The sequence below is a fragment of the Emydura macquarii genome, unplaced genomic scaffold (assembly GCF_026122565.2).
Source record: "Emydura macquarii macquarii isolate MOO-44397 ecotype Brisbane River unplaced genomic scaffold, CSIRO-AGI_Emac_v2 contig_2768, whole genome shotgun sequence".
NCBI lineage: Eukaryota > Metazoa > Chordata > Testudines > Chelidae > Emydura > Emydura macquarii.
Window position 1 is genome coordinate 51,321,082 of NW_027132905.1, and position 24,552 is coordinate 51,345,633.

At 56.8% G+C, this 24,552-nt stretch overlaps 1 protein-coding gene across 4 annotated transcripts in view; it reads left to right on the top strand.

The window, feature by feature from the left end:
* Positions 1–15,212, top strand: part of ZBTB17 (zinc finger and BTB domain containing 17) — a 32,447-nt gene extending 17,235 nt beyond the window's left edge. The window contains exons 4-15 of one of the 4 annotated variants that reach the window (XR_010923289.1): positions 148–318; positions 575–760; positions 3,316–3,560; positions 3,646–3,788; positions 4,598–4,898; positions 6,497–6,584; positions 9,071–9,187; positions 11,071–11,191; positions 11,768–12,019; positions 12,378–12,593; positions 13,223–13,312; positions 14,543–14,678. Coding sequence is in view for 3 of the 4 variants with exons in the window: in XM_067566235.1 (XP_067422336.1) it covers positions 148–318; positions 575–760; positions 3,316–3,560; positions 3,646–3,788; positions 4,598–4,898; positions 6,497–6,584; positions 9,071–9,187; positions 11,071–11,191; positions 11,768–11,898; positions 12,378–12,593; positions 13,223–13,312; positions 14,543–14,823 (2,090 nt within the window). In the remaining variant the exon portion in view is untranslated. Of the gene's footprint in view, positions 1–147; positions 319–574; positions 761–3,315; positions 3,561–3,645; positions 3,789–4,597; positions 4,899–6,496; positions 6,585–9,070; positions 9,188–11,070; positions 11,192–11,767; positions 12,020–12,377; positions 12,817–13,222; positions 13,313–14,542 lie in introns of those variants that run through there. The other 3 variants (XM_067566235.1, XM_067566236.1, XM_067566238.1) reach the window with 3 other exon arrangements.
* The last annotated feature ends 9,340 nt before the right edge of the window (positions 15,213–24,552 follow it).

Here is a 24,552-nt window from a genome sequence, read left to right on the forward strand (position 1 = left end):
CCAGCTGCTCTTGGCTGGCCTTCCTGACTGCTCTGTCCATTGTACAGACTCAGTAGAGCACAGTATGGAGGTTCTGGTTGCTTTGTCTCTGTATCGCTCACCAAACATGAAGAGAATGTGGTTTGCTTGTGTGTGTTTCCCTTTTAGGGGATGAAAAAGCACCTGAAGAAGGTAAAGCAGCTGCAGAAACGCTCCGGGAACTGGACAAAGCTAAGCAAGTCCCAGCTGGTAGACAAGAGGAGGTGATGGAGGCTGCAGCAGAGCCGAAGGAGAAGGAGACTGAAGAGGAGGACAGCCAGGAGAGCAGCAACAGAGCAGGTCAGCACTTGGAAGGTTATGCACAGAAAGTGAAGGTCAGTCTCAGCCATAGTTAAGCTTCATGCCTTCACTTGTGCTGCCGCCTCCCCCGTACTCCTTCCTGTCTCCCGAAAACCTGATCCTTTCCACAGCCCCCCCGGCCCTGTCCCCCCGGGGGGTGGGTTGTGGCTGAGCTGCTGCCAGGCTGCCCTGTTTCCTCCCAGCACATCCCAGCTGTTGCAGTGAGTGGTGTGAACTTGCTCTTCTTCCTTTCTAGGTGCTGGCGACGCGATTCGGGAGAACTCCCCCTCTGCGGTTCCCGGTAGCCAGCAGCCAGAGGATACTGGGCCCAGGAAAGCCAGCCTGGCTGCAAAGTCTGGCTCCTCCCAGAGTTCAGAGCGAGGTGCAGCCCAACAGCTGGTGCAGGGTGGTGGCTTGGCATTTTTAAACGAAAGTCATGATGGTAACTTCCCCTCTTACATCCAGCTTCGGCATCTCCACCTCGTTAGGCACAGAGGAATAGCTCCAGACCCAAGGCGTCCCGGGGCTAAACCCGACACTTGTCAAATATTACTGCCCTGTGTGTTTGATTTCACCAGTGCGGGGCTTGCTGTGAAAATGCTCCCTCTGGTTATCACCTCGTAGCTGGGTGCTGACAGTTGGCCGCTCATCTTCCCAGGGACCTGGCCTGAGTGGAATGCCATAGGAGGGCGTGAAGTCTCATAGGGAGAGGGGTCCCTGTGTGCGGTCTGGCCCGTGCTGGTGCAGCAGGCCGTGAAACCTGCAGCCTGGCCCATCTAGTTCTTCAAGTACGTCCGGATCGCATTGCTCGGAGCAGCAAATAGCTGAAGCTTAAAGTTGGAAATTTTTCATTGGTGTAGAAGCTTACAGATGTGCAAATCCAGGAACTGAGTGTCATCCAGCCCGCCAGATGCAGCATGTTCGAAAGCACAGGACGTCCCTGGTTTTTGTATACACACACCTCAATCCCTTTTGTGCTGGCGCCCCTAGAGAAGGAGGAAACCTTGGGCATACTGCTGCTGGGCAGAGGCGAGCTGTTGTGAAACACCAAGCACTGTTAGAAGCTGCAAAGCAGCGCTTTACAGGAACTCTAGACCAACCTTTCTGGCTTGAGGGCCACAGATGTCGTTGTTACAAGCCTGAAGGGCCACCAATCGCTGCCAGCAGCCCTTCCCCTCTCCCCCCCACTGCAGGGAGACAGAAGGAGTTCAGCGAGGCGGCTGCCTTCCTCCTCACTGATTTCCCTTTCCCCTGGCTGCAGCAGGGAAACCACATGCGTCCTGTAGCCCCCTGTGCTCCACCTGGGTCCCTAGGCAGTGGCTCCCTTCTGCAGCCAGGGGGACGGGAGATCAGTGCTCCCCTCCCTCTGGCTCCAGCAGGGACACCAGCACCTAGGGACCCAGGTGGAGCACTTTGCCATGCTCCCTGCTACAGCCAGGGGAAGGAGAGTGCTGATCTGTCCCCTTGGCTGCAGCAGGAGCCAGCACCGGTCTTGTAGCCCCGCGGCAACGCGCTGTGCCTGGGTCCTTAGGCAGCAGCTCCCTTCTGCAGCCAGCGGGAGGGGAGCAGCGGGCCACTTTGAAAGCCCTGGGGGGCCACTTTGAAAGGCCTCATGGGCCAGAGATTGGAAACCACTGCTCTAGACAACTTCTTCCAGTCAAGCGGTTGCAGATCCCAGTTCCCAAGCAATGAGGGAGGCCCCATGTCCCAGACAGCACATTACTCCTGAATTACACTGGGGACCCCAGAGCCGTGCGGGCTGTTCCCTGAGATCTCTCTGCCTCTGCAGCATGCAAACAGCAGGCGGGCAGAGGGATCAAATCAATTCTAGCTTCCGTGCCCTTCAGGAAGTGTATGGGGGTGGGGAAGGCTGGCTGGTTAGAAACCCCTAACTCCTTGTGCACCTCTTCTTTAATGCCTAACACGTCCTGCATCACGTTGCTGAGGGGCAGCAGTGGCAGTTAGATGCCCATTTGCGTGGCCTATAATTGCAGTTTTACAAGAGACTCGGGGTAGGTGCTGAACAAAGGACAGGACTGGAAACAAGCCGCCTATGCACAGAACAAGCACCCCACAGGCAAGAGCAGTGCAAGCTCCCCTGTGCTGGCTTGCCAGCCAGCCCCCACTCCAGCCTGGTGGCATGGCTTGGTTTCCATGGCCCATTCAGTCAATGGAAACTCTGCTGAGCCTGCCAGCCAGCCAGGGGTGTGTAAGCACCTGTCCAGTGGGAACTGAACGGAGATCATCAGACTCCTCGGTGTGGGGCCAGCAAACAACCATCCAGTGGTAAAATCTTTACGTCACTCAGACTGGTTTTGAATCAGTGACCTAGCAGTGAAAGGTCTTACCCTGACACTGGTCCCTATATTTAGGAACTATAAATAGCAGGGTTGGTTGAAAATTTTCCATCAAAACTGTTTTTTTGGCGCCTCCCCCCCCAAAAAAGGTTTGTCAACTAAACAAAATGTTCACAAAAAGTGTCTGCTTTCCAGGGAGAAATTTGATTTTTTTTTCATCCAGCTGAGCAGCTGACAATCAAAATATTTCAATTCTGAAATAGAACCATGGAGCCTCACGGGAATTGTAGTTCAGGTGTCTCACTCCCAGTCTCCTGTCTGGGTTGGACTCCCCAGCCAGACTTCATTTCCCCTTATGCTTTGTGGCCAGGTGACTGCTATGATGCACCCCCCCGCCCCTCACTCAGGAGGGGGGAGCTGGTGCATCATGGCAGATGTAGTCCAGCAGGGAGCCTGGCCTCCAGAGGCAAATGGAAGCAAGATTACGGCAGCCTTTCAGCTTTGAGATATTTTGGTTTTCAACTGAAAAAAACTCAGGTCTTGATTTTTTGTTTCTGCCCAAAACTCAAAATTTCTCATGGGGGAGTAACTCCCTTTTCCACCCAGCTCTACACCCAGTGACAAATGCTGCAATAAGATTTTTGTCTACCACCTTTTATTCCTGATTTTCAGCATCCCTCTGTCTCCTAAATCCCTGCAGAAATGGAGGTGGAGCTGGAGGGCAAGGAAGAGGAGGAGGAGATGACAGCGGAGGAAGAGGAGGAAGCCAAAATTGCAGAGGAAGAGCATCCGCGGTTGGAAAATGGAGACAACCCCGAGGATAACGAGTCGGGGGGCACAGATTCTGGGCAGGAGAACTCCGGGGAAGCCAGGCTTCTGCGATCGGGCACCTACAGCGACAGGACCGAGTCGAAAGCCTACGGCTCGGTAACCCACAAGTGTGAGGTAAGGCAAGAGCAGCTTCCTCCCAGGCCTGGTCTCCTGGAACATGGCGGGGCCAGTGCCTTATCCTGTGCACCTTTGTCCCTAGGACTGCGGGAAGGAATTCACGCACACCGGTAACTTCAAGCGGCACATCCGGATCCACACCGGAGAAAAGCCTTTTTCTTGCAGGGAGTGTAACAAAGCGTTCTCTGACCCGGCAGCCTGCAAAGCCCACGAGAAGACACACAGGTATGACTTGCTATCAGCCGAAACCAACTTGCCAGTGAGCACCTGCTCTTCCGCACGCTGCAGCAGAGGACAGGTCGGGTAGGTCTGTGCAGCAGCCAGGTATGTGATCTGCCGCTCATGCAGGTGCGTCCATGCCAGCTGTGATCTAGCTAGCTCACTACCGACGGACGTGAGGATGCTGTAGTGGGGCTGTACCAGCCCACTTGACACCCCCATGTCTCTGCCGTCCGTGCAGCCTGCACTGCGACATCCTTGGTTTTAATTTTATTGAGCAAGCTCGATTAAACGTAGCATGGGGCTGCCTAGACGAACTGCAGATCACAGCTGCAACTGCAAGGTAGATGTACCCTGTGTGTGCCGGCAGCTGGGGATGGGGGGCTGAGTAGAGGGAGTGAGGGGTTGGTAACTGGGCGAACTCCACTCCAGGTGCAATACCCAGGTAATTCTCCCTCTGCCTGCAGTCGCCCCCGTGGCAGCAGGTGTCTGGCCGACTGTAGTGCTTCTAAAGGGGTGAAGCCTCTTTGACCCAGGAACAACCCATCTCTGCTGTTTGCTGTAGTAGAGTGGAGCTCACCACTGCCACACACTGGAGTGCTGGTCTCTGGTGCTGACGTCTCGTACCCTCTCAATGCAGGGAGGTGTTCCCGAATGTGCCTAGGTTGCCTGTCTACACAGGTGTCTTGTTTGAGGGTTGTTAGAGTTGCCAAAAGGAGAAGGATCAGAAACATCTGTCCGTAACAGACTCGCCCCCAAGCCGTGCGTCTCTCTGCCGGGGGAGTCCCTCAAACCCTTCGGAATCCCTCTTTCAGCCCTCTGAAGCCCTATGGCTGTGAAGAGTGCGGCAAGAGCTATCGGCTCATCAGCCTGCTGAACCTGCACAAGAAGCGGCACACGGGAGAGGCCAAGTACCGGTGTGATGACTGTGGCAAGCTCTTCACCACCTCTGGCAACCTCAAACGGCACCAGCTGGTGCACAGCGGCGAAAAGCCCTACCAGTGTGACTACTGCGGGCGCTCCTTCTCCGACCCCACCTCCAAGATGCGCCACCTGGAGACCCACGACACGGACAAGGAGCACAAGTGTCCCCACTGCGACAAGAAATTCAATCAGGTGAGTGGATGGCAGCTGGGGTGCCCAGGTTATTCGACACGAGTGCCTCTGGCAGCTTGCTGGGACCCCCTGGGGCACCCCCAACACGTGTGAGCAAAAAACAACCCCCAGGAGACGAGATTTGCTTGTCCTTTTATCTGTCAGAGAAGCTGCTTGTTAGTTTCATTCATCAGCCATGAACCCAGAGCTGCTAGCCAGATACCGGGTTGGAGTCAGAGCAGTGAGTCTCTCTGGGATGCCTCTCCCTGTTTGGTACGGGGTTTGATCCACTGCGCAGGAGAGGAATCCCATTGACTCTTCTGTAGGCTTTGGATCAGGCCCACAGTGAACTGGAAGGAGACTGCAGGCAGGCCTGCTGACAGGAGGGGCAATTGCTCAATTTAAAAGGGCCCGGGCGGATAGGAGGATAGATACATATCATCTCCTCCACACACACACCCTTTCTCCCGAGGCCCCTGCCACTCGCGTTCTCCACCTCTCCCCTGAGCTGAGCTTATTTATTGTGCGCCTTGCAGGTTCTGGGCAGCTGAGGAGGCAGTATCTGCTGCTCAGCTTCCCGGGTTCATCAATAATCTCCCTGCGGAGGGATGGTTTTGAGTTTCCTTGATTTCTCCAGCAGTCTCGCCTTCGCGGCCCTAAAGGTTGCAGTGACAGTTTGCACAGAGAAAAGTAGCTAGATAGACCTTGCCTGGGTGGTTCAATAATTGGGTCACTTCCAGGTGCCTGCTTCTTATTTCAACCCAGGCTAGTGCTGCATGCCTCGATGGCTTCTGTTTTTGACATCTGACTGCCTGAGCTAAGCCAGAACCAAAGGCGACCAGACCCTCGATGTTCCCTTTCAGTCAGGTGGATGGTTCTTCGTCTCCTGTCAAGTCCGTGTGAAGGAAACCCATCAATGAAGCAGGCATCTTTGGTCTAGAAAGCAATCCTGGGTTCTGGGACTGCGTTGGCTCACAGCCGGGCAGACGCCTTAATCAAACCTCCAGGGGTATTTGTTACTCCTGAGCTGATCTTTCAGCTGCTGCTTTGAGAGCAGGTTCTCTTTGCCGGGCCTGCATGCCTGCCAGGTTCCTGAGAACAGGATTTCTTGTTTAACGGAGGGGATGGGAAAATTCAGCTTCTAGCTATGTCCTGTGTGGGGCTTCCTAGCTGAGCTGGCTGTGCTGGGCACCCAGTGTGTCCCGAAGGCGCCCGTCAGGTTAGTCGTAGGTAGCAGGATTAGCAAAGGGATCGTTTCCAGCGAATGCCAGAAGTTGGCTGTATCCTCTGCCTTTCTCCATCCCGCTCCTGAGGCTGTCACTGCCCGAGAGGCTGCAGCACCCTCCTAGCCAGAAGAGCTGGCATCCTGAGGCCAGCACTTTAACCACAAGGCCATATTTGTGCGCAGCACAAACGCCAGCTTGCTGCATGTGTGCAGCACAAACCTGGGACTGCTGCTGTTGGGGGAGGGCGATGGCGAATGACTAGGACTTCCCATGCCTGTGGTACCCTAAGACATTGTCACGGAAACGCTGCCCACCGGTGTGCTGTCCAGTGACCAATCCCTTGCTCTCCGGAGGAGCAGCCAGCCTGTATGAAGCTCTTTTGTCTGCCTGCAGGTGGGGAATTTAAAGGCGCACTTGAAGATTCACATCGCGGACGGGCCGCTGAAGTGCCGGGAATGCGGCAAGCAGTTCACCACGTCAGGTACCACGCGGTTTACACGTGGCTGGGCCGAAGTGACGGCGCCAGCAAGTGTGTCCATGCTTGGCTGTCTCGTGGCGTTTGCAGACAGTCGCACCTAGCGTAGAGGCCGTGGCTCTGCAGGCTGAGTCTGGGTTGAGAAGAAGCATAAGGGTTGGTGGTGCGCAGGTTAATGCACAGTGAGTCAGCGAGTCGCCAGAGACTCAGCATGGGCACAGCGTCTCTGAGGTCAGGATCTTCCCTGCTTGGAAATAAAGTACTAGAGACGCACTCCGTTTAGCAAACGGAACTTCTGCACCGCTAGGAGCGAACCCAGCTCACTAATAAGGTGGCAGAGGGGTGGCTGGTGCCCTGTTCACTATCATCAACCCCGTGACGTCAAGAATCACGTCAGGCCCAAAAAAATCACGAGGTGGGCTTAGCTCTGCGAGATTTAAAAATAAATAAGTAATAAAATTGGGGCTCTTCTTATTTGTCCTCAGCTGTCTGAGCCTTTAAGGAACAAAACTACCCGCTTTTCTCCAGAGCCATGGAGGCTAGAAATTTCCTATCTTTGAAAATGGAAGCTCAGATTCTTGTGTAATCACAGAATCCCAGAAAATTAGGGTTGGAAGGAACCTCAGGAGGTCATCTAGTTCAACCCCGTGCTCCAAGCAGGACCAACCCCAATGAAACCATCCCAGCCAGGGCTGTGTCAAGTTGGGCCTTTAAAACCTCTAAAGATGGAGATTCCACCACCTCCCTAGGTAACCCATTCCAGTGCTTCACCACCCTCCTAGTGAAAAAGTGTCTCCTAATATCCAGCCTAGACCTCCCCCACTGCAACTTGAGACCATTGCTCCTTGTTCTGTCATCTGCCACCACCGAGAACAGCCTAGCTCCATCCTCCCTGAAACCTCCATTCAGGTAGTTAAAGGCTGCTATCAAATCCCCCCTCATTCTTCTCTTCTGCAGACTAAATAAGCCTAGTTCCCTCAGCCTCTCCTCATCAGTCTTGTGCTCCAGCCCCCTCATCATTTTTGTTGCCCTCCGCTGGACTCTCTCCAATTTGTCCACATCCTTCCTGTAGTGGGGGGCCCAAAGTTGGACACAGTACTCCAGATGTGGCCTCGCCAATGCCAAAATAGAGGGAAATAATCACTTCCCTCCATCTGCTGGCAATGCTCCTACTAATGCAGCCCAATATGCCGCTAGCCTTCTTGGCAACCAGGGCACACTGCTGACTCATATCCAGCTTCTTGACCACTGTAACCCCCAGGTCCTTTTCTGCAGAACTGCTGCCTAGCCCGTCGGTCCCCAGTCTATAGCTGTGCATGGGATTCTTCTGTCCTAAGGCAGGACTCTGCACTTGTCCTTGTTGAACCTCATCAGATTTCTTATGGCCCAATCCTCCAGTTTGTCTAGGTCACTCTGTATCCTATCCCTGCCCTCCAGTGTATCAACCATTCTCCACAGCTGAGTGTCATCCACAAATTTGCTGAGGGTGCAATAGTTAATGAAGATGTAGAAAAAAACTGGTCCCAGGACCGACCGACCCCTGGGCACTCCGCTTGTTACCGGCTGCCAACTAGCCATCGAGCCGTTGATCGCTGCCTGTTGAGCCTGGTGATCTAGCCAGCTTTCTCTCCACCGTATAGTCCATTCATCCAACCCATACTTCTGTAACTTGCTGGCAAGAATCCTGTGGGAGACCGTATCAAAAGCTTTGCTAAAGTCAAGGTATATCACATCCACCGCTTTCCCCACATCCACAGAGCCAGTCACCTCATTGTAGAAGGCAGTTAGGTTGGTCAGGCATGACCTGCCCTTGGTTAATCCATGTTGACTGTTCCCGATCACCTTCCTCTCCTCCAAGTGCTTCAAACTGGATTCCTTGAGGACCTGACTCCAGGAGCTGGGGCGTTGAGGCACCCAATATGTCGAGACTTGTGCCAACATCACGAGAGCTGCCGACGCTGCCCATTAGAATTTAATATAGTGGGAGGGTTAAATCTAAAATTCTCAGAGACCCGCAGTGTCTTTACAGCCACTGCGAGAGTCCAGCAGTGTGCGCCTCCTCTTGATCTGAGCTGCTTGTCGCCCTGGGTTGCTGGTTGCCAACGCAAAGCCCACTCTCACGATACAGCACGGATCCCTCGCTTCTTGCTGGATTGTGCATGGCTTATTGTGCATTTGCTATAACAGGAGAGAAATCCCAGGGCTCCCAGCACGTCGCACTGAGTAACTGAACAATACCCGTCCCTGGGGCCTGAGCAGAAATGGAAAGCTAAGGCAGCGCAAGACCATGGAAAGCGCAACGCTCTCGTTGGGTGCTGGCTGCTAGCTGGGCCCGCGTGGCAAGGCAGGGCCGGTGGGCATGGAGCGAGAGGATTTCTGACCGGCTCCGTACATACCGAGCGAGCCTGTTTGGAGGGGGAGGAGGATGGGGGAGTGCTCACGCTCGCACAGCCCTCTGGGCCACCGACTCCCTCTTGTCTGGCTTCTCCAAGGGAACTTGAAGAGGCACCTGCGGATCCACAGCGGAGAGAAGCCGTATGTGTGCGTGCATTGCCAGAGGCAGTTCGCGGACCCCGGGGCCCTGCAGCGGCACGTTCGCATTCACACAGGTAGGGAACCTCAGCTTGGGCCAGTGGGAGGAGACCAGGCCCTGAGACCCCCAGCCTCTTGCTCCAGGGGCTAAACTCAACTCCCGCTCTGCTGGTGTGAAGCAAAGCAAGGGCTGACTTTGCAGGGCCGTGTTCCTCTCTGACCTCTGCCAAATGCCATCTGTAGCTCCCAAGGGGCTTTGGTTTCACGTGGCTCTTGTGCAACAAACAGTGGGGTCTCCTGTGTGCACATGCGCGACACCTGTGTGTTTCCAGCCCTTCAGAATGCTCCCCCCATCGAGGGGCCTCTGCTACCTGCCCTCCAGTTTTCAGAGGGATGTATGTGCTCAGCGTAGCCCAGCACAGTGGGACAAGCTTTGGTTTAACATCCGTGCCCAGGTCCGTCACAGATCCGGTCTGCTGCCCATCACCCCAGTATCCGGGCGCCCTCTGTGTAAAGTAAAACCAACAGCAATAGGGAAGTCTCGGGTAGATTCTTGGGATCTCTGACACGTGTCCTGTTTCGGTGCCCGAGTTCTGCTTGGGGGAGGGTAGAGCCAACCCGCCCAGCCAGGCCGGTAACCGACCAGAGTACGGCTACCAGCTGCCTGGGTCCAGCAAGTGGCACTGATGTGCCCAGTGTGACAGTAATAATGACCCACTGCTGATGAGCTACAGAACAGCACACCCGGGGCCTGGCCTGAGACATGGTCTCATCTTTACACCCCTTCTGCCACACCCTGGGTCCATTCCTTTAACTCGTTGTTAAAATTGCTCAGGATAGTCAAGTCCAAAGCAGACTGCGAAGAGTTACAAAGAGATCCCACAAAACTGGAGAGCTGGGTGACAAAAGGGCAGATGAAATTCCATGTTAATAAAGGCAAAGTAATGCACATTGAAAAATGTAATCCCACCTACACTTCCAAATTAGCTATTACCACTCACGAAAGGGACCTTGGAGTCACTGTGGAAAGTTCTCTGAAAACATCCACTCAATGTGCAGCGACAGCCAGAAAAGCGAACAGAACGCTGGGAATCATTAGGAAAGGGATAAATAACAAGATAGAAAATATCGTATTGCCTCTTTATAAATGCATGGTACGCCCACATCTTGAATACTGTCTGCAGAGCTGGTCGCCCCATCTCAAAAAAGATACATTAGAATTGGAAAAGGTGTAGAAAAGGACAACAAAAATCATTGGGGGTATGGAACAGCTTCCATATGAGAAGAGATTAAAAAGACTGGGACTGTTCGGCTTGGAAAAGAGATGACTAAGGGGGGGATAAGTTAGAGGTCTATAAAATCATGACTGGTGTGGAGAAAGTGAATAAGGAAGTGTTATTTACTCCTTCACATACCACAAGAACTGGGGGTCATCCAGTGAAGTTAATAGGCAGCTGGTTTAAAACAAACAAAAGGCAGTATTTCTTCACACAACGCACAGTCAGCCTGTGGAACTCCTTGCCAGGGGATGTTGTGAAGGCCAAAACTCGATCATTGCCCTGTTCTGTTCATTCCCTCTGAAGCAGCTGGCGCTGGCCACTGTCGGAAGCCAGGGTACCGGGCTAGATGGACCCTTGGCCTGACCCAGGATGGCCGTCCTTATGCTGTACCGAGTCTGCTCATGGCTCTCATTGGGCCCCCCAGGCATCTGTGTGAATGGCCCATGTCCGTCCAGCCCATAGCTCTTCAGTTCAGGCCCCTATGGTTCAGTGAGCCTCCTTTTTCCACCGGCTTGGAAAAGGTCCAAAGCAGCAAAGTTCCCAGGCTCTCCAAGCCGCTCCCCCATGGCCGTGTGATGGGGCAGCCTTCCCCCAGCCACTGATCGCCGGCTCTGAGCGTGGATGGGATGTGGGTGGGGGCTGGTGCGCCTGGCGGCTGAGCTGTCCCCTTCTCTCCCCAGGCGAGAAGCCCTGCCAGTGCCTGATCTGTGGCAAGGCCTTCACGCAGGCCAGCTCCCTCATCGCCCACGTGCGCCAGCACACCGGAGAGAAGCCCTACGTGTGCGAGCGCTGTGGCAAGAGGTGAGGCCCCGCCCCCTCCCGGGTACCAGCCTGGCAGAGGCAGAGGGACGGCTGGTTTGGTTTCTTCTTTTCCTCATGGTCGCGGGGGAAGAGAGCCGGGCTGGTCCTGGGGACTCGCCCGTGGTTCCGCCTTGGTCCTGAGATCAGCCCTGCAGCATCTGGCGCTGTACAAAGAGCCGGGGGGGGCGGGAGGGGAGCACTGCGCCATTGCTGACTGCACGGAGGAATGATTCCCTCTGCCTGGGCTGGGGATTGTTAAGAGCAGGTCTCCATTCAGGGGCCAGCGGATGGGCGCCTACACCATCTCCTTCCGGTGTAAAGGGGCCCTGGGCAGGGCTGGCCGTGGGAACCGGGGGGCACAATGGGCCCCACCCGCTCACAGCTGTCAGGGCTGCCCTGGGGCCCGGCTCAGTGAACAGGCTGGAGGGTTCGAGCCGGGCGTTCTCTCTGGTTTCAGGGGGAAGCCCCTGCTCTTGGCCTGGGGCACCGTGCACTCTGGTCTGGGGTCCCCAGACTGCCCCCAGCTCCCCCCTCTCCCTTTTAACGGCCTCCCCGTTTCTTCCCCCCCCCCCCGAGGTTCGTCCAGTCCAGTCAGCTGGCCAACCACATCCGTCACCACGACAACATCCGGCCGCACAAATGCAGCGTGTGCAACAAGGCCTTTGTGAACGTGGGAGACCTCTCCAAGCACATCATCATCCACACCGGTGGGTCCCGCCTCCCCCATGCCGGCGGACGGGGGCAGCTGCCGGGCAGAGGGGGTCCTGGCCCACATAGCTGCTTCACCCACCTGGGAGCTGCTGGGCCCAGAAGCCTGGAAATCCCATGGTGAGAGGGTCCTTCGTGCTGGCTGTCCGCTCTCGCCCGGACTGGAAAAGACCCATGTGCTGCTCATTATCCGCTCCGCCCGACGCAGCCCTTCAGAGCTCCTGCCGCTGGGGAGGGAGCTGGGCACGCAGCCTGGCTGCAGCCCTGGGAAAGGGAGGTGAGGGGGGGTCCTAGCAATCCTGCCCCCCACCCACGTTTGGGGTCTTCGCTATGCTGAAATAACCCGTGCGTCCATCCAACGGGCTGTGCCTGTCCACAGCTCAGGTGCTGGCTAACCCCAGCCTGGCCCGCCTCCGCTGCCCCCTCCCGTAGCATTGCCCTGCAGAGCTAACCCGGCCTTCGCCTTGGCTCCGTGCAGGAGAGAAGCCGTTCCTCTGCGACAAGTGTGGCCGGGGCTTCAACCGCGTGGACAACCTGCGCTCCCACGTGAAAACCGTGCACCAGGGCAAAGCCGGCATCAAGATCCTGGAGCCGGAGGAGGGCGACGAGGTCAACATCGTCACCGTGGCCTCGGACGACATGGTCACCTTGGCCACGGAGGCGCTGGCGGCCACGGCAGTCACGCAGCTGACGGGTGAGCCCGGGCGTCTCCTTGTGCCATAGGAGAGCAGGAGCTGTCCTCCCTGTGCGGGGCGGGGGGAAGGAAAGGATCCACAGGGAAACCTGGCTGGGCTCTCGCCTCCCCTGGGGGCTCGCCGATGTCCCAGGGCCCTTCCCCTTCTCGGTCCCTGGCTCCAGTCTGCTGTACTGCAGGGCAGGGCTGAGTCTTCTTCCCATCGAAATACAGCTTAGCTGCCCCGTATGAAATGAGTTTGGTGGGTCTCACTTCACCCCTGCCCACACACAGCTTGGCGCTAACCAGAGGCCAAGGAGGCAGAGACGCCTGCAGGAGTTCCCCGACTGTCTCCATGCACGTTGGCACGGGGTGGGACACAGGCTGCACCTGCTCTAGGGTGGCCAGGCTGTCCCCTTCCTCCAGCACCGCCCGGAACAACGCAGCCCCCTTGGAGAGTCGCTGCCCTGGGTCCCAGCCCCTCTCACGCCTGCCAGGGACTGGACTGCCCCTGCGGGCCCCACGGGGGTGTTGAGCCAAGTCAGTGGGTGGCTGAAGCCGGGGCGGGGATGGCTGAGCTGCGACAGTCCCTGCAGCACTGTGCGTCGTGCCGGCCAAGTCACCCCTTTTCTCCCCCTCCCAAACTGCAGTGGTGCCTGTGGCGGCCGCCGTCACCGCAGACGAGACTGAAGCGCTTAAGGCAGAAATAACGAAGGCCGTGAAGCAGGTGCAGGAGGCAGGTGAGGAGCGGCTGGGAAGCTGCGTGCTGGGAGTGGGTGGGGGCTCCCCATCCTGAGCCCGTGCGGGGGATTTCCCGGATACCTCACCATTGTTCCAAGGGGAGCAAGCCTGGCACCTGCTTCCGTCCCCGAGAGGAGACACTGGCCCCCTCCGTCCTCCAGCGCAGCCCTTCTCGCTGGCTGGGACATCACCCCAGCCTCAGGGACCAACCCCAGCCTCATGGCGGGTTGGAGGGAGCCCCACGGAAGTGGAGGAGGGGGGCGCTGGCTGCGCTCTCCGGCTGCAACGTTGGGCCAGCCTGCAGTTCCCGTCTCGCTGTGGCTGCCAGCGGAGCAGGGCTTTCCCTGAGCGGTGGCGGGGCCTGGCGTACTGGCCTGGCTCACTCCGTGCCGCTGGGGTCCAGGAGCAGGGGTGAGGTGTGCGCTGCAGGGGTGAGGGCGTCTTCAGCTGCCCGTGCGTTGGGGGAGCGTCCATCAATGCACCCTCCCCGCGCTCTCGGAGCAGAGCAGGGCCTGGCGGCTGGGGCGGCGTTGCTGCAGTTCTCAGCGATGCAGGGCTGAATGCTCCAGCACAGATGCCTGAGCCCTCCGTGACATCCATCCAGCCATCCGCCTGCGCCTCACGTCCCCCGGCCAGCGCCGCCCGGCACAGCTCTGGACACAGCCCCCGTTATTTCCCTGTTCAGCTGCAGCAAAGCAAAGGCAGCTGGCTACGGAGCCGGGGTGATACAGAGCCGCACGGGGGCAGTTAAAGGAACCGGGAGGGCCCAGGTTTCTCCATGCTGCTGGGCCCACGGGGCTGGGGTCCAGAGCAGAGCAAGTCGCACCTGCCCTTGGGCTGCCTGTGATCCTCGCGGGGTTTTCACCCTTGCTGGCGGCTAGGCTCCGCGGCACTCCTGCTGTAAATGGCGCGGGGGGACCCCGGCCTCTAGTCGGCTGGATCTGAACACGCTCCTCAGCCCTGCAAACTCTTGAAGGCCATCCAGGCCATCCCCTGGGGACCATGCAGCTTGCTCCCTAGAGGAGGTTTCCAAGGCCTGTGGCTGGCCTAGTGTGTAAGGGACTCGCCGTCTGAGTCCCTCCTGCACGGGGACGGTCTCCCTGGTGGGTGGATCTCTTTGTGACCGGCTCATGCTGTGTGTAGCAGGGGCAGGGTCCCGGGCAGGGCTCCCAGGGCGTCTGTCTGTCTGCACAGCAGTTGCGTGAGTTTTCTTCTCCCCGTGGTTACAGACCCCAACACCCAGATCCTCTATGCCTGCGACTCGTGCGGGGAGAAGTTCCTGGACGCCAACAGCCTGGCCCAGCACGTGCGGATCCACACGGCACAGGCCCTGGTGATGTTCCAGGCCGACACGGACTTTTACCAGCAATACGGAGCCACCACCACGTGGCAGGCCGAGCAGGTGATCCAGTCAGGGGAGCTGCTCTTCCGCGCCCGCGACGGGGCCGAGGTGCAGACAGCCGGGGCCGAGACGCCGCAGGCCGTGGAGTGCCGGAACCCTGCCGAGTGAACCGGCAGCACCGGGCCAGGCGCGACTGGGCTGGGAACCAGGCGAAAGGACTCCTGCGGCAGCGTTTGACTACGGGTGGGCTGAGACAGGCGCAGCGCCCACATGGGGGTGCTGCCGAGTCAGCCGTGGGTCACGTCACCGCCCGTTATTTAAAGACAGCTCCATGGACTGATGTAAAAATGTATTTCTGTACCGAGAGAATCCACACCCCGGTGTGTAATATCGAGAGAAAATAAATCCCCTTATTTTCTAAATCCTAGTTAAACCTGACCCCCTCCCCAGCCTCCTGCTGCGGGCTCGGCCACGCTGCCCCTTCCGCTCTAGCGCTGGGCCCGGGAGTCAGTTACTGGCACCAAAGCTCCGGCAGCGGGCGTGCGGCTGGGGTCCAGCCCAGCGCAGGAGCCCAGGGGGATGAGGTGCAGCCCTGCGGGCACCTGCCTGTGGTTACTTGCACCAAATGGGGGGGCGGAGGGGGGGAGATGCTAGCCCCAGAGCTGGCCAGCAGCTGGGGGGGGGGGGAGCAGGTGTCGGTGGCTGGACAGATGTAACAGTTGCTGCAAGGGGCAATCAGTGATCGGGGGGGGGCGCCTGAGATTAGTGATTCCAGGCGCGTTAACCTGCAGCTGACAGACACCCCGCCCCCCCCCCCAGGGCTGACCAGGCCCCGCCCCCCAGGGCCGTGCAGCACCAGGGAGCTTCACGCTGGGGGTTGTTTACACCAGGGCCCCCCAGCAGAACAGCTTCCCTGGGCCCGGCCAACTGCAGCGTTTAATGGCCCGGGGCTGGGGCACGGCCACGTTCCCGGCTGCTCCAGCCTCTTCAAAGGCCAGAGCCGCCCGCCGGCCGGGCACAGGGGGGTTTAAACCGCAGCCTTTGGTGTGGGGGCCCAAACACCCCCTCAAACCCTCCACTGGCTCGTTCCTGGTCCTCCCCCCCCCCCCTTCATACAGCATCACTGCAACCCAGCCAGGCCAGGCACCCTGGAGCTGGGGACCAGGGACCTCAGGCCAGGGCTGGTAACGTGCCTGCTCCCCTGCAGGGGCAGCGCTGGGTCCTGGCCACCTAGGACGAGCCTGTGGTGCCACAGTCATTGTCACGCCTGTAACAGGTGCAGCAGCCCCCCCACGCACTGCGCACGTCCGGGCAGAGCAGCTCCTGCCGCTCCGGCCCGTCTCTCAAGGCTGGCGGGAAGATGCCGCCAGCCCCTTGCAGGGACACTGAGCGGGACAGGATGGGCACGCAGGAGAGCTAGAGAGCGGCATCAGTCCTGTCCCGCAGGGGCAGGCACAGGCACCGCCAGGCACCAGCTTGTTTAATCCACCCCCCCCCCCGGCAGCTCTGGCCCCATGGGAACTAGCTGCAGGGTGGGTAGAACCAGCAGCCCCTCTTCAAAGCCAGGGTGGTGCCAGCAGCGGTGACAGGCTGGAAAGGCCGCGGGATTGGCCCCATCCTCCCCCTCACCAGGGGACACTCACGGTGGGGCAGAAACCTGGGCCTTCCTGGCTGTGCAGGGGCCTTTCTTGGACCAGGGCTGCCATCAACCCAGCCTGATGTTCCAGGGTGCAGAGAGTCCACTGCTCCCCTCGGGCTCAAACCGAGGCAGAACTCAGACAGGCTGACACGGGGCGTAGAGGAACCGAGGACAAAATCACCCCAACCCCGCAGCTGCGCCGACAGGTCACGTTGACGGCAGGGCCAGGAGCTACGTCCAGACAGTAACTGGCGTCGCCCACAGTCCTGGCTTTTCACACGCGCCTCCCTCCCCTCATTAACCCCCGAGGGCGGGAAGGCCGGTGCAGATCCTGACCAGGAATTTCAAGGACGAGAGCAAGCAGCTGGAAGAGGGAAGAGATGGATTAGCAACAAAGCTCTGGGAGAGCCCAGTGCCGCCGGCCTCCACCGCCCGTCGCTGCTCACAGAGGAACGGCCAGGTCCAGCGAGAAGCTCTGACACTTCACCAGAGCGTCCCATGCAGAGTCCCCCGCTGCGGAGGCAGAGGAAAGGCACACGGGCGCGAGGGCTGGAGCCTGGCCTGGCCCTGGTGCATTTTAAACAAGGATCTCAAAGCACTTTACAGCCATCATCCATTGAGCAAGGCGCCCCCCCCCTTACCACACTCCCTCCTTGTAAGACAGCCGCACAAAACGGGTGGCAGCCCAGGCCAGCAACTGGCGGGGGACACATTGTGCGAGGGGCCTGGTAGGAAAGTCCTGCAGTGCCACGCAGCTTGGACAAGAGGAGGGCAGGAGCAGAGCCTGGCACCAAACAATCCCCAGCACGGCTCAATTCACGCCTGCACCGGGGGCTGGCCTGAGGGGGGGGTGGAAGGGACGCATGGGCCCAGCTCCGGCCTATGTCTGAGATGGTCTGTGGTTGTGTGTCCAGCCTTTCACGGAGGAGCAGCTTCAAAAAGAAGGAAATACGTGGAACAGGGAATGGCCCTTGGAAGGGTTTTTGTATCTAAATCCCAGGATGAATTCAATCTTCAAAGCGGATGCAAAGGAATTTTCATCTCGCTGCAAATGTAAATTTCACCTTTGCTCCAGTCTCACGCCCGCTGCCTGGCCTCAGTCCCGGGTTGACGCCCCAGGGGCCATTTCTCCAGACTCCGCTCTAGGGATTCTCTTGAGTCAGGTTCTTTTTTCCCCCGGGTGTGAGATAATCACCAATCACTGAGCGTCTGTGCAGGGTCCAGGGAGCCAAGTCTGGGTCAGGGTCAAAGTCTCGGCTTCCTTTTTTTTCGAGGGAGAAACTGAATCCCAACCCCGCCTGTCTGCTGGGCTTCAACAAACAAAACCTTCCACTTCCGCCTCGATCAGGAGCAGACGCATGGGAAAGTCCCAACCAGGCTCTGAGCAAATCAAGTCTTCGGAGCCTGGAGGTCAGAGAGATTTAAAAACAACTTTAAACAAACTGTCGTCATCTGCAGCGCCCAGGGTATGAGAGAGCGCGAGCAGGTGCGGGAGGTAAAATCTTGTATTGGCCCCACTTCTGCTGGTGGGAGAGACCAGGGAGCCGCCAGCCTCAGTAAAGTATCAGCTCACCCCCCTCCTCTCTCCAGGGCCGTCAAGTCAGTTAAGGGGGTGGGGAATGTTTGATGATGATTTTTATACCAGCAAAAGCTCCAGTGTCAACGCCATTATCCTGGCCTAAAAGTCCCTTTACTGGTCGTGTTCCTTTCATTCTGGGAACTGCTATAAACTGGAGCAGCAGAATCACATGGACACTATTGGCAAAGTCCCAGAGCTCTACAGCTAACCCGATAGCTAGACCAGGCCTTGGTCTGCCCCCCCCTCCACGCCGGGTCCTGCAGGGCGAGGGCCTTTGCTCACCTGCTTGGACTCCCGGCGCTTTCTAACCGGCCCCCAGGAGGGCCATGGGACGACTGCTAGTCATCACTCCACGCACCACTGGAAGGAGCTCAGCTACTTCTGTGACGAGGGAGCTGCAAGTACCACAAACCTCTGCGCCCAGTCCCCGGCCGGCCTCAGCACCGCAGCTGGGGCAGTTCCCCCAGAACAGGTTGTTCATCTAATTCATTTTCTATCCCCTGGGGTGCAAAGGTCCCGTTAATGTTTCTCAAGCCACGATACAACAAGCTAAACTCCAGCCGTGCCTCAGGCCCCTGCCCTCCAGCGGAGACCCTCCCTCGCAGGCGACTTTCAATGACTTACAGCAACCCCTGGTCTTGCCTATTGGCAGCAGCCGCCTGGGGCGGTGGGGCCTGGGGTAACTCTGCCCCCACCTGGACAAGCCTTTTGTCTCTGCCCCTCGGCACCTCGCACGGGGAGCGTTTGGTGCAGGCCTTACCTCAGGGCTGTGGGGTGTCCTTCGACCCCACCAGGGAGGGGCGGGCCATCCCGGTCCGTGTACATGACCAGGGCCCAGGGCGGTACCTTGCTTGGCTCCTTCTCAGGGCTGTAGAGGGGGTGGTAACGCCCTGGAGGATGGAGAAACACCGGTCGGTCCTTCCCGCAGGCTGGGGGCAGGGCAGGGTCTTTCCTTCTCCGGCTGCAGAGAAGCACTGTCCCCTAGGTCGGGGAGTCTCTCCTGCAGCTGCCAAAACCTGCTGGCAGCTCCTTTCTCTTCTCCTCCTTTGTTTGGCCCCCACCCTTCAGGGGAGGCCGGGTTTCAGTACACCTGGAGTAGCCCTTCATTGGCGCCAGGTGTCTCTAACTGACCTGCAGTAACCTCTCCTCTGCCTGCAGGGAAAAGGGCCTTTAGCGTTCTAGGGCTCGCACACCGGCCCTGGTCTCCCCTGTTGTAGCCAGCTGGCCTGACTTTACCATAGCAGATACAAGCATCTGGATCCGACCAGCGATCCGCACGCCACCTTTTCCATGTAAGCGCACCAGCACCAGCACCCTCTCCCATGGTTCCAGCCCTGCAGGGAGACAAAAGCCTGGATCTGCAGCGGATCAGGGAAGAGGGTAAGCAACACAAGGGTGTCCACGGATGCAGATCTCCACGGATAACCGGGGATTTGCAGAGTTCTGTCTATCCTGAGACTCAGGATTGCAAGAAAGCCCAAGAACACGTAGCCTTTAATACCTCCTCCGTTTGCTGGTTCTGACCCACCCGCAAAGCATTATTTTAAGGGTGGCAGGAATGCAACCAGCAGGGTAAACGATTGCTGTGTCTGCGGGACCGTACACCAGCCACACCGCTCCGACAGGTGGCCACGTCCAGTGGACTGGGTGCAAACAGCCCCACTTCTGGAATAACCTCCTTCAGTAAATACTCTGGTGGCAACTCAGAGTCCAGTGTCCTAGGGATGCTCAGCCCTTCGAAGGTTGGTTCGTATTTTTCTCCCCAGCTTACAGGTGAGGGAAACTGAGGCAGAGAAAGATTAAGGGGCCTGATTGGGGGTAGAACAGGAGAGAAAGCAGGTACTAAAGCGGGGGTGGTTTAAATCCCTCCTCCCAGGACTGCAAGCTACTCATGTTATGCATATTCCTATCCGAATGCTGCATTGCCAGGAGACGGGCTCCAGCCCCACGCGAAGGTGTGCCCGGCCCAGCTCCTGCCAGGCCAGCCTGGCCCATCCATTTCCCACGCCAGCAGGATCATCACTACCTTTCGCTCCGTCCCCCCCGCAGGCTAGGTTTAAAGCATCCGTATCCTTATGTTGCAGAGGGGCAGCCCCGTTAGTCTGTGTACGGCAAACACAAGTGCTACAGAACTCTCCTCGTTTTGGCTGTATCCCGATGCTTGTTGCTAATGGTGATTGGGGACTGGCCAAAGCCACGTTGCTGATCCATAGGCCCAGGGGTCATATAAACACCTGCTCCTTCCTGACTGCCTGCCTCGGGCACTGGCGGCACCTTGGGCTCCCGCCCTCCACTTGGGGCACAGTTCACTCTCCGTGAGGGCTGAAAACCTTTCGTCTAAAGTCCGTGGGCTGGACGTAAGAGCACTGCCGGATGACATGTAATGGCCTGTATGGTCCTTTCCGGCCTGAACGCTATGAAACTGTCAACGGCTGGCTGCATCCTCCCCTTTTCTCAGCAAAGCTTTGACGGCCGATGCTTTAGTGCGGGCGCCTGATTCCATTATCTTCACAGCATTATTACAGCACGTTCATTAGCACATGGTAAAGTCTAATAAATAACTGAAACCCCACTAAGGCCCCCAGACTACAACTGAACCCAAGGCAGCTATTCCCGCAGGACTGGGGCTTATTGTCAAAGTAAGTGACCACAATACATTTCTCCTGCGCGCACGCGTGCGCACACAGAGTACATTGGATTTAAGCACCGCAGGGCAGGAGGGCTCTGTATGTTGTGCTTTGCTTCACAGGTGCTACATAATTTGCAATGCATCAGCCCGTGTTTGAACCGCTCACTCCCTTTGCAAAATGCAGCTCCCTTCACAGTGGGCCTCAGTCATTGGAGCAATGAGCAATCTACGGTGATTATAACATTCAGTGCACTAGGGAAGCAACCGCAGTGTTGACAGCGAAAGGGGGCATGTGACGTTAATCCTTGCCTGAAGAGGTTTAGCGGCTATGGTTACACACAAGACAACTACTACTGGGGAGTAGCACCTCAGAAAGTGGAAGAAAACATCCCCCCCCCCGCTTTTCGGCTGTTTGCTTTGTGCATGTGACAGCACTTTGGGCATGGTCATTTCCAGTGCTTCTCCTGCATAAGCACTTTGCCCCTGCTTGAGTGGGTCTTTCATACAGCAACAAGGGGTGAAAACCGTTTTTAAAAGCTAAGAAACATCTGACTGGAAAACCCCAATTGTCCAGGGGGACTCAGGCACAGACCACACGGAAAATACTTTCAACTTTAAAAAATATTACCCGGATTTCAAGCTGATTGTGTCACTTTAAAAAGAATGTGGGTTTCCCTTTATGAAACGCTGCTTTAATTATCTCCGGCTGTTTTGCATCATACCATGAAACTTTGGTTCTGGAAATGTGGCAGCTTGCAAGCTTTTAAAAGCAAGATGCAGAGCAAAACCAGAATTGTGGGTTAAGCGGAGGCTCTCCGTGCTGAGTAGCTGCATTAAGCTGGTTGGGAGCAGGACGTAGAACAGAAATGTTTAAAACCAGCCCTTTTATTTAAGAAAAAAAAAAAAGTCGCCCTTGCTCTCCTCAGCTAAAATGGCCCTGCTCCTGTAATTGGATCCATGTGGATTTGTTTGCTATATCGATCTGATTGCAGGATCCATGCCCTAGCTGATACTTTGAGCACACTAATGATATCCCCGAACACATTATCGTGTGACATCCAATACACCCTTGGCTTGCAAATGGCACTTCTGGTATTTATTATGTTAGCTACTGAAACATTCTGGGACCTCTTCTAGCTAAGGAGACACTTTAGGTTGAGCTCAGCCCTGCACCCTTGGATTGCTTCTTGACTGGGAAGCAGACAGCGTACAAGTCTTGTCCCGTCTGGGGCAGGGAGTGGCTCCAACACCTCAGTCTGCAGGAAGAGAGGGATAACTGACTGCATTTCCCCACTCTCCTGAAGGTCCTGAGGGAGCGAGAGAAAGGACAAATCCGGAAGCAGAGGAATGGAACAGATCCAGTGCACACCCTTGCTGGTTAATTTGAGCCGACAATCAGCCAAGGGTTGGAGATGCCCGTCTACACACGGGTCCGTCTGTCCGCTTTGGCGGTGAGTCGTCTTATATTTGGGAGGACCAGCTCATCTTGTGGATGTTTCTCCCTGGAGTAGCTGGGATTGTCTCGTCTGTGAGCCTGGAAAGAAAGCATAGCTTGGGGTTGGAACAGGACTCCTATTCTCCCCGCCTGCAGGCCTTGGCAGGAGGCAGGGTGGTCTTTGCTTTGTCTGAGGAACCAGCCCCCACTTCATCCACTGGATCCCCCAGCACTTCGCGGACACGACGTTCACCTTAGCCTGGACATCTGCCTCTGGTTGCGCAGCCATCTATGGCGCCAGGTAACTGCGCATTGTAGCCCACAGCCCTGCTGATTACTGAAAGGCAAGCCCAGAGGAGGCAGAAATAAAGGAGATGTTTCTGAGCAAGGGCCCCAGACGGAGGCATTTCCTGGATTTGAGAGGGCTGGATTCAGACAGACTATCTGTACAGGCCAAGACCGCTTAGGCCAAGCATGTGGGTGCAGCAGGAGCCCTCAGGGATGCAGAGGAAGCCTTAACGTTTCTCCTGAGCATTGGCTCCTTCCTCCTGGGTAAGGGGCCCTGAGGACCGAAGTTGCTGCGTGCAGGTATTGCCGTGTCCTGAACTAGGGACTTGACTGACTTGAGGAAGGGAAACAAAATCAGATTAGGACTAGTGCGCCTTGTGATGCACCTGGCTCTCCAGGGGACTCCCACTCTCCTTGATCACATCCACGGCGGCCGAGTCGAGAGGAATTGAAAGCTCCACGTCTTATCCCGAGGAAGAAGACTGAGTGGTGTTAGTGCCCTTCTCCTCTCTGTCTGAGAAGTGTCCTGTCAGGAGGTGATTGTCCAATGGATGCTCCCCACGGACGCAGGGATTCAAAGACTTGCAACTGGAGCTTCTCCTCCTCCCTCCTCCCAGGGAGACTCGTGGGCCTGCAGGATCTGGGTTTGTCCTCCTAGCCCCTGCCTGATGTATCAGAATCAGAAGACACTGGAACAGATGGAGATGAAGGACTTCTATGTCTGGATTTAGCCTTGCTGAGTACTGCAGCCTTTTTAGGGGTCTTTGCTTTTCCCTTGAGGGCATGGGGGAAAAGCAGAGTCCAATGACCATGGGAACTGGCACCTGTATCTCTTTCCCATATTCCTTCTCTCCTCTTTGCTCCATGGCTGCTTGCCATCAGATTCTCAGGGCAACAAGGAGATCTCTTTTGCTGGGAGAGCTCAGGTGATCGCTTAACTGGGGGGGGAATAATCAGCTATCCTGGACCTGACCCGTCTCCGGCCCAGCATCAACTCCCTTGCCTGCACTTCCTCAGAGGCAGGCTTTGACCGAGTCTGCTCAAAGGGACTCTCTGGAGGAAAAATTGCTGTTGGGCCTTGGTCCGTGATGGTAAATCCTAGGATTTGACACTCCTCCAACCCCTCTGCTCAGGTGAAAACTTCACAGAGGGATCAAGCTCCAGAGGAGTGAAGTGCTGGAACAGCCTTCCACTGGGAGCAGTGGGAGTAAAAAACCTAACCGGCTTCAAAGCTGGGCTTGATGAGTTTATGGAGGGGATGGTACGATGAGGCTGCCTACGATGGCATGTATCCAATCTGCAACTGCTACTAACAAATATCCCAATGGCCAGTGGTGGGATGCTAGATGGGGAGGGCCTGAGTTACTACAGAGAATTCTGTCCCAGGTGTCTGGCTGGTTGGTCTCACGCGCATGCTCAAGGTCTAACTGATCGCCATATTTGTGACCGGGAAGGAATTTCCCTCTGGGTCAGACTGGCAGAGACCCTGGGGAGTTTTCGTCTTCCTCTGCAGCATGGTGCACGGATCACTTGCGGGTTTAAACTAGTGTAAATGGTGGATTCTCTGCAACTTGAAGTCTTGAAACCTTGATTTTAGGGCATCAGTAACTCAGCCAAAGATCAGGGGTCTATTACAGGAGTGGGTGGGTGAGGTTCTGTGGTCTGTGATGTGCAGGTCAGACGAGATGATCATGATGGTCCCTTCTGACCTTAAAGTCTCTGACTCTATATCCTGGCACTGAATAATGGAGGGGAATGGGCTGGGAACGCAGTGACTGAGGTACCTCATGCACAAACGGGTAGCGTGCTGCTGGGGATTTTATGTTGTCTGGCCCTTGAGTCTATCCGGCCCCCCTTCAGCCTTTTCTGCTTCTGAGAAGAGGGAAGCACAGCAGGGGCTGCTTGGGCTACAATTGCAGCCGCATTCACACAGCATGCATGCAGTCCCATTCCTTTGAAAGGGACCCTTTTGTATCTTCCTCTCCCCCCTTTGTTTTGGAAGAATGAACTGAATCCTGATCCAGGGTCCTGTGGTTCTTGTAGGTCTGGGTTCAGATGTGCTGCTTCTGGACTGGGGGAAGGACTCCATCAAGATCCTGGGCCCAGATGAGATGTGCAGGGCTCCCGGCCACAGAACAGGTGGGGCTTCCATTCAGGCACTCCATGAGTGGGGTGGAGCAGACAGCACACATCTGTGCTTTCGTCTTCTCCTTCATGCTGCACTCCGCGAGGGGGAGCAGGGCCACCAATGAGGTTTCAATAGCAGAGAGGAACTGGACCTATAAATCCTCAGCCTAGGGAAGGCTAGAGAAGGCAAACATATAAGA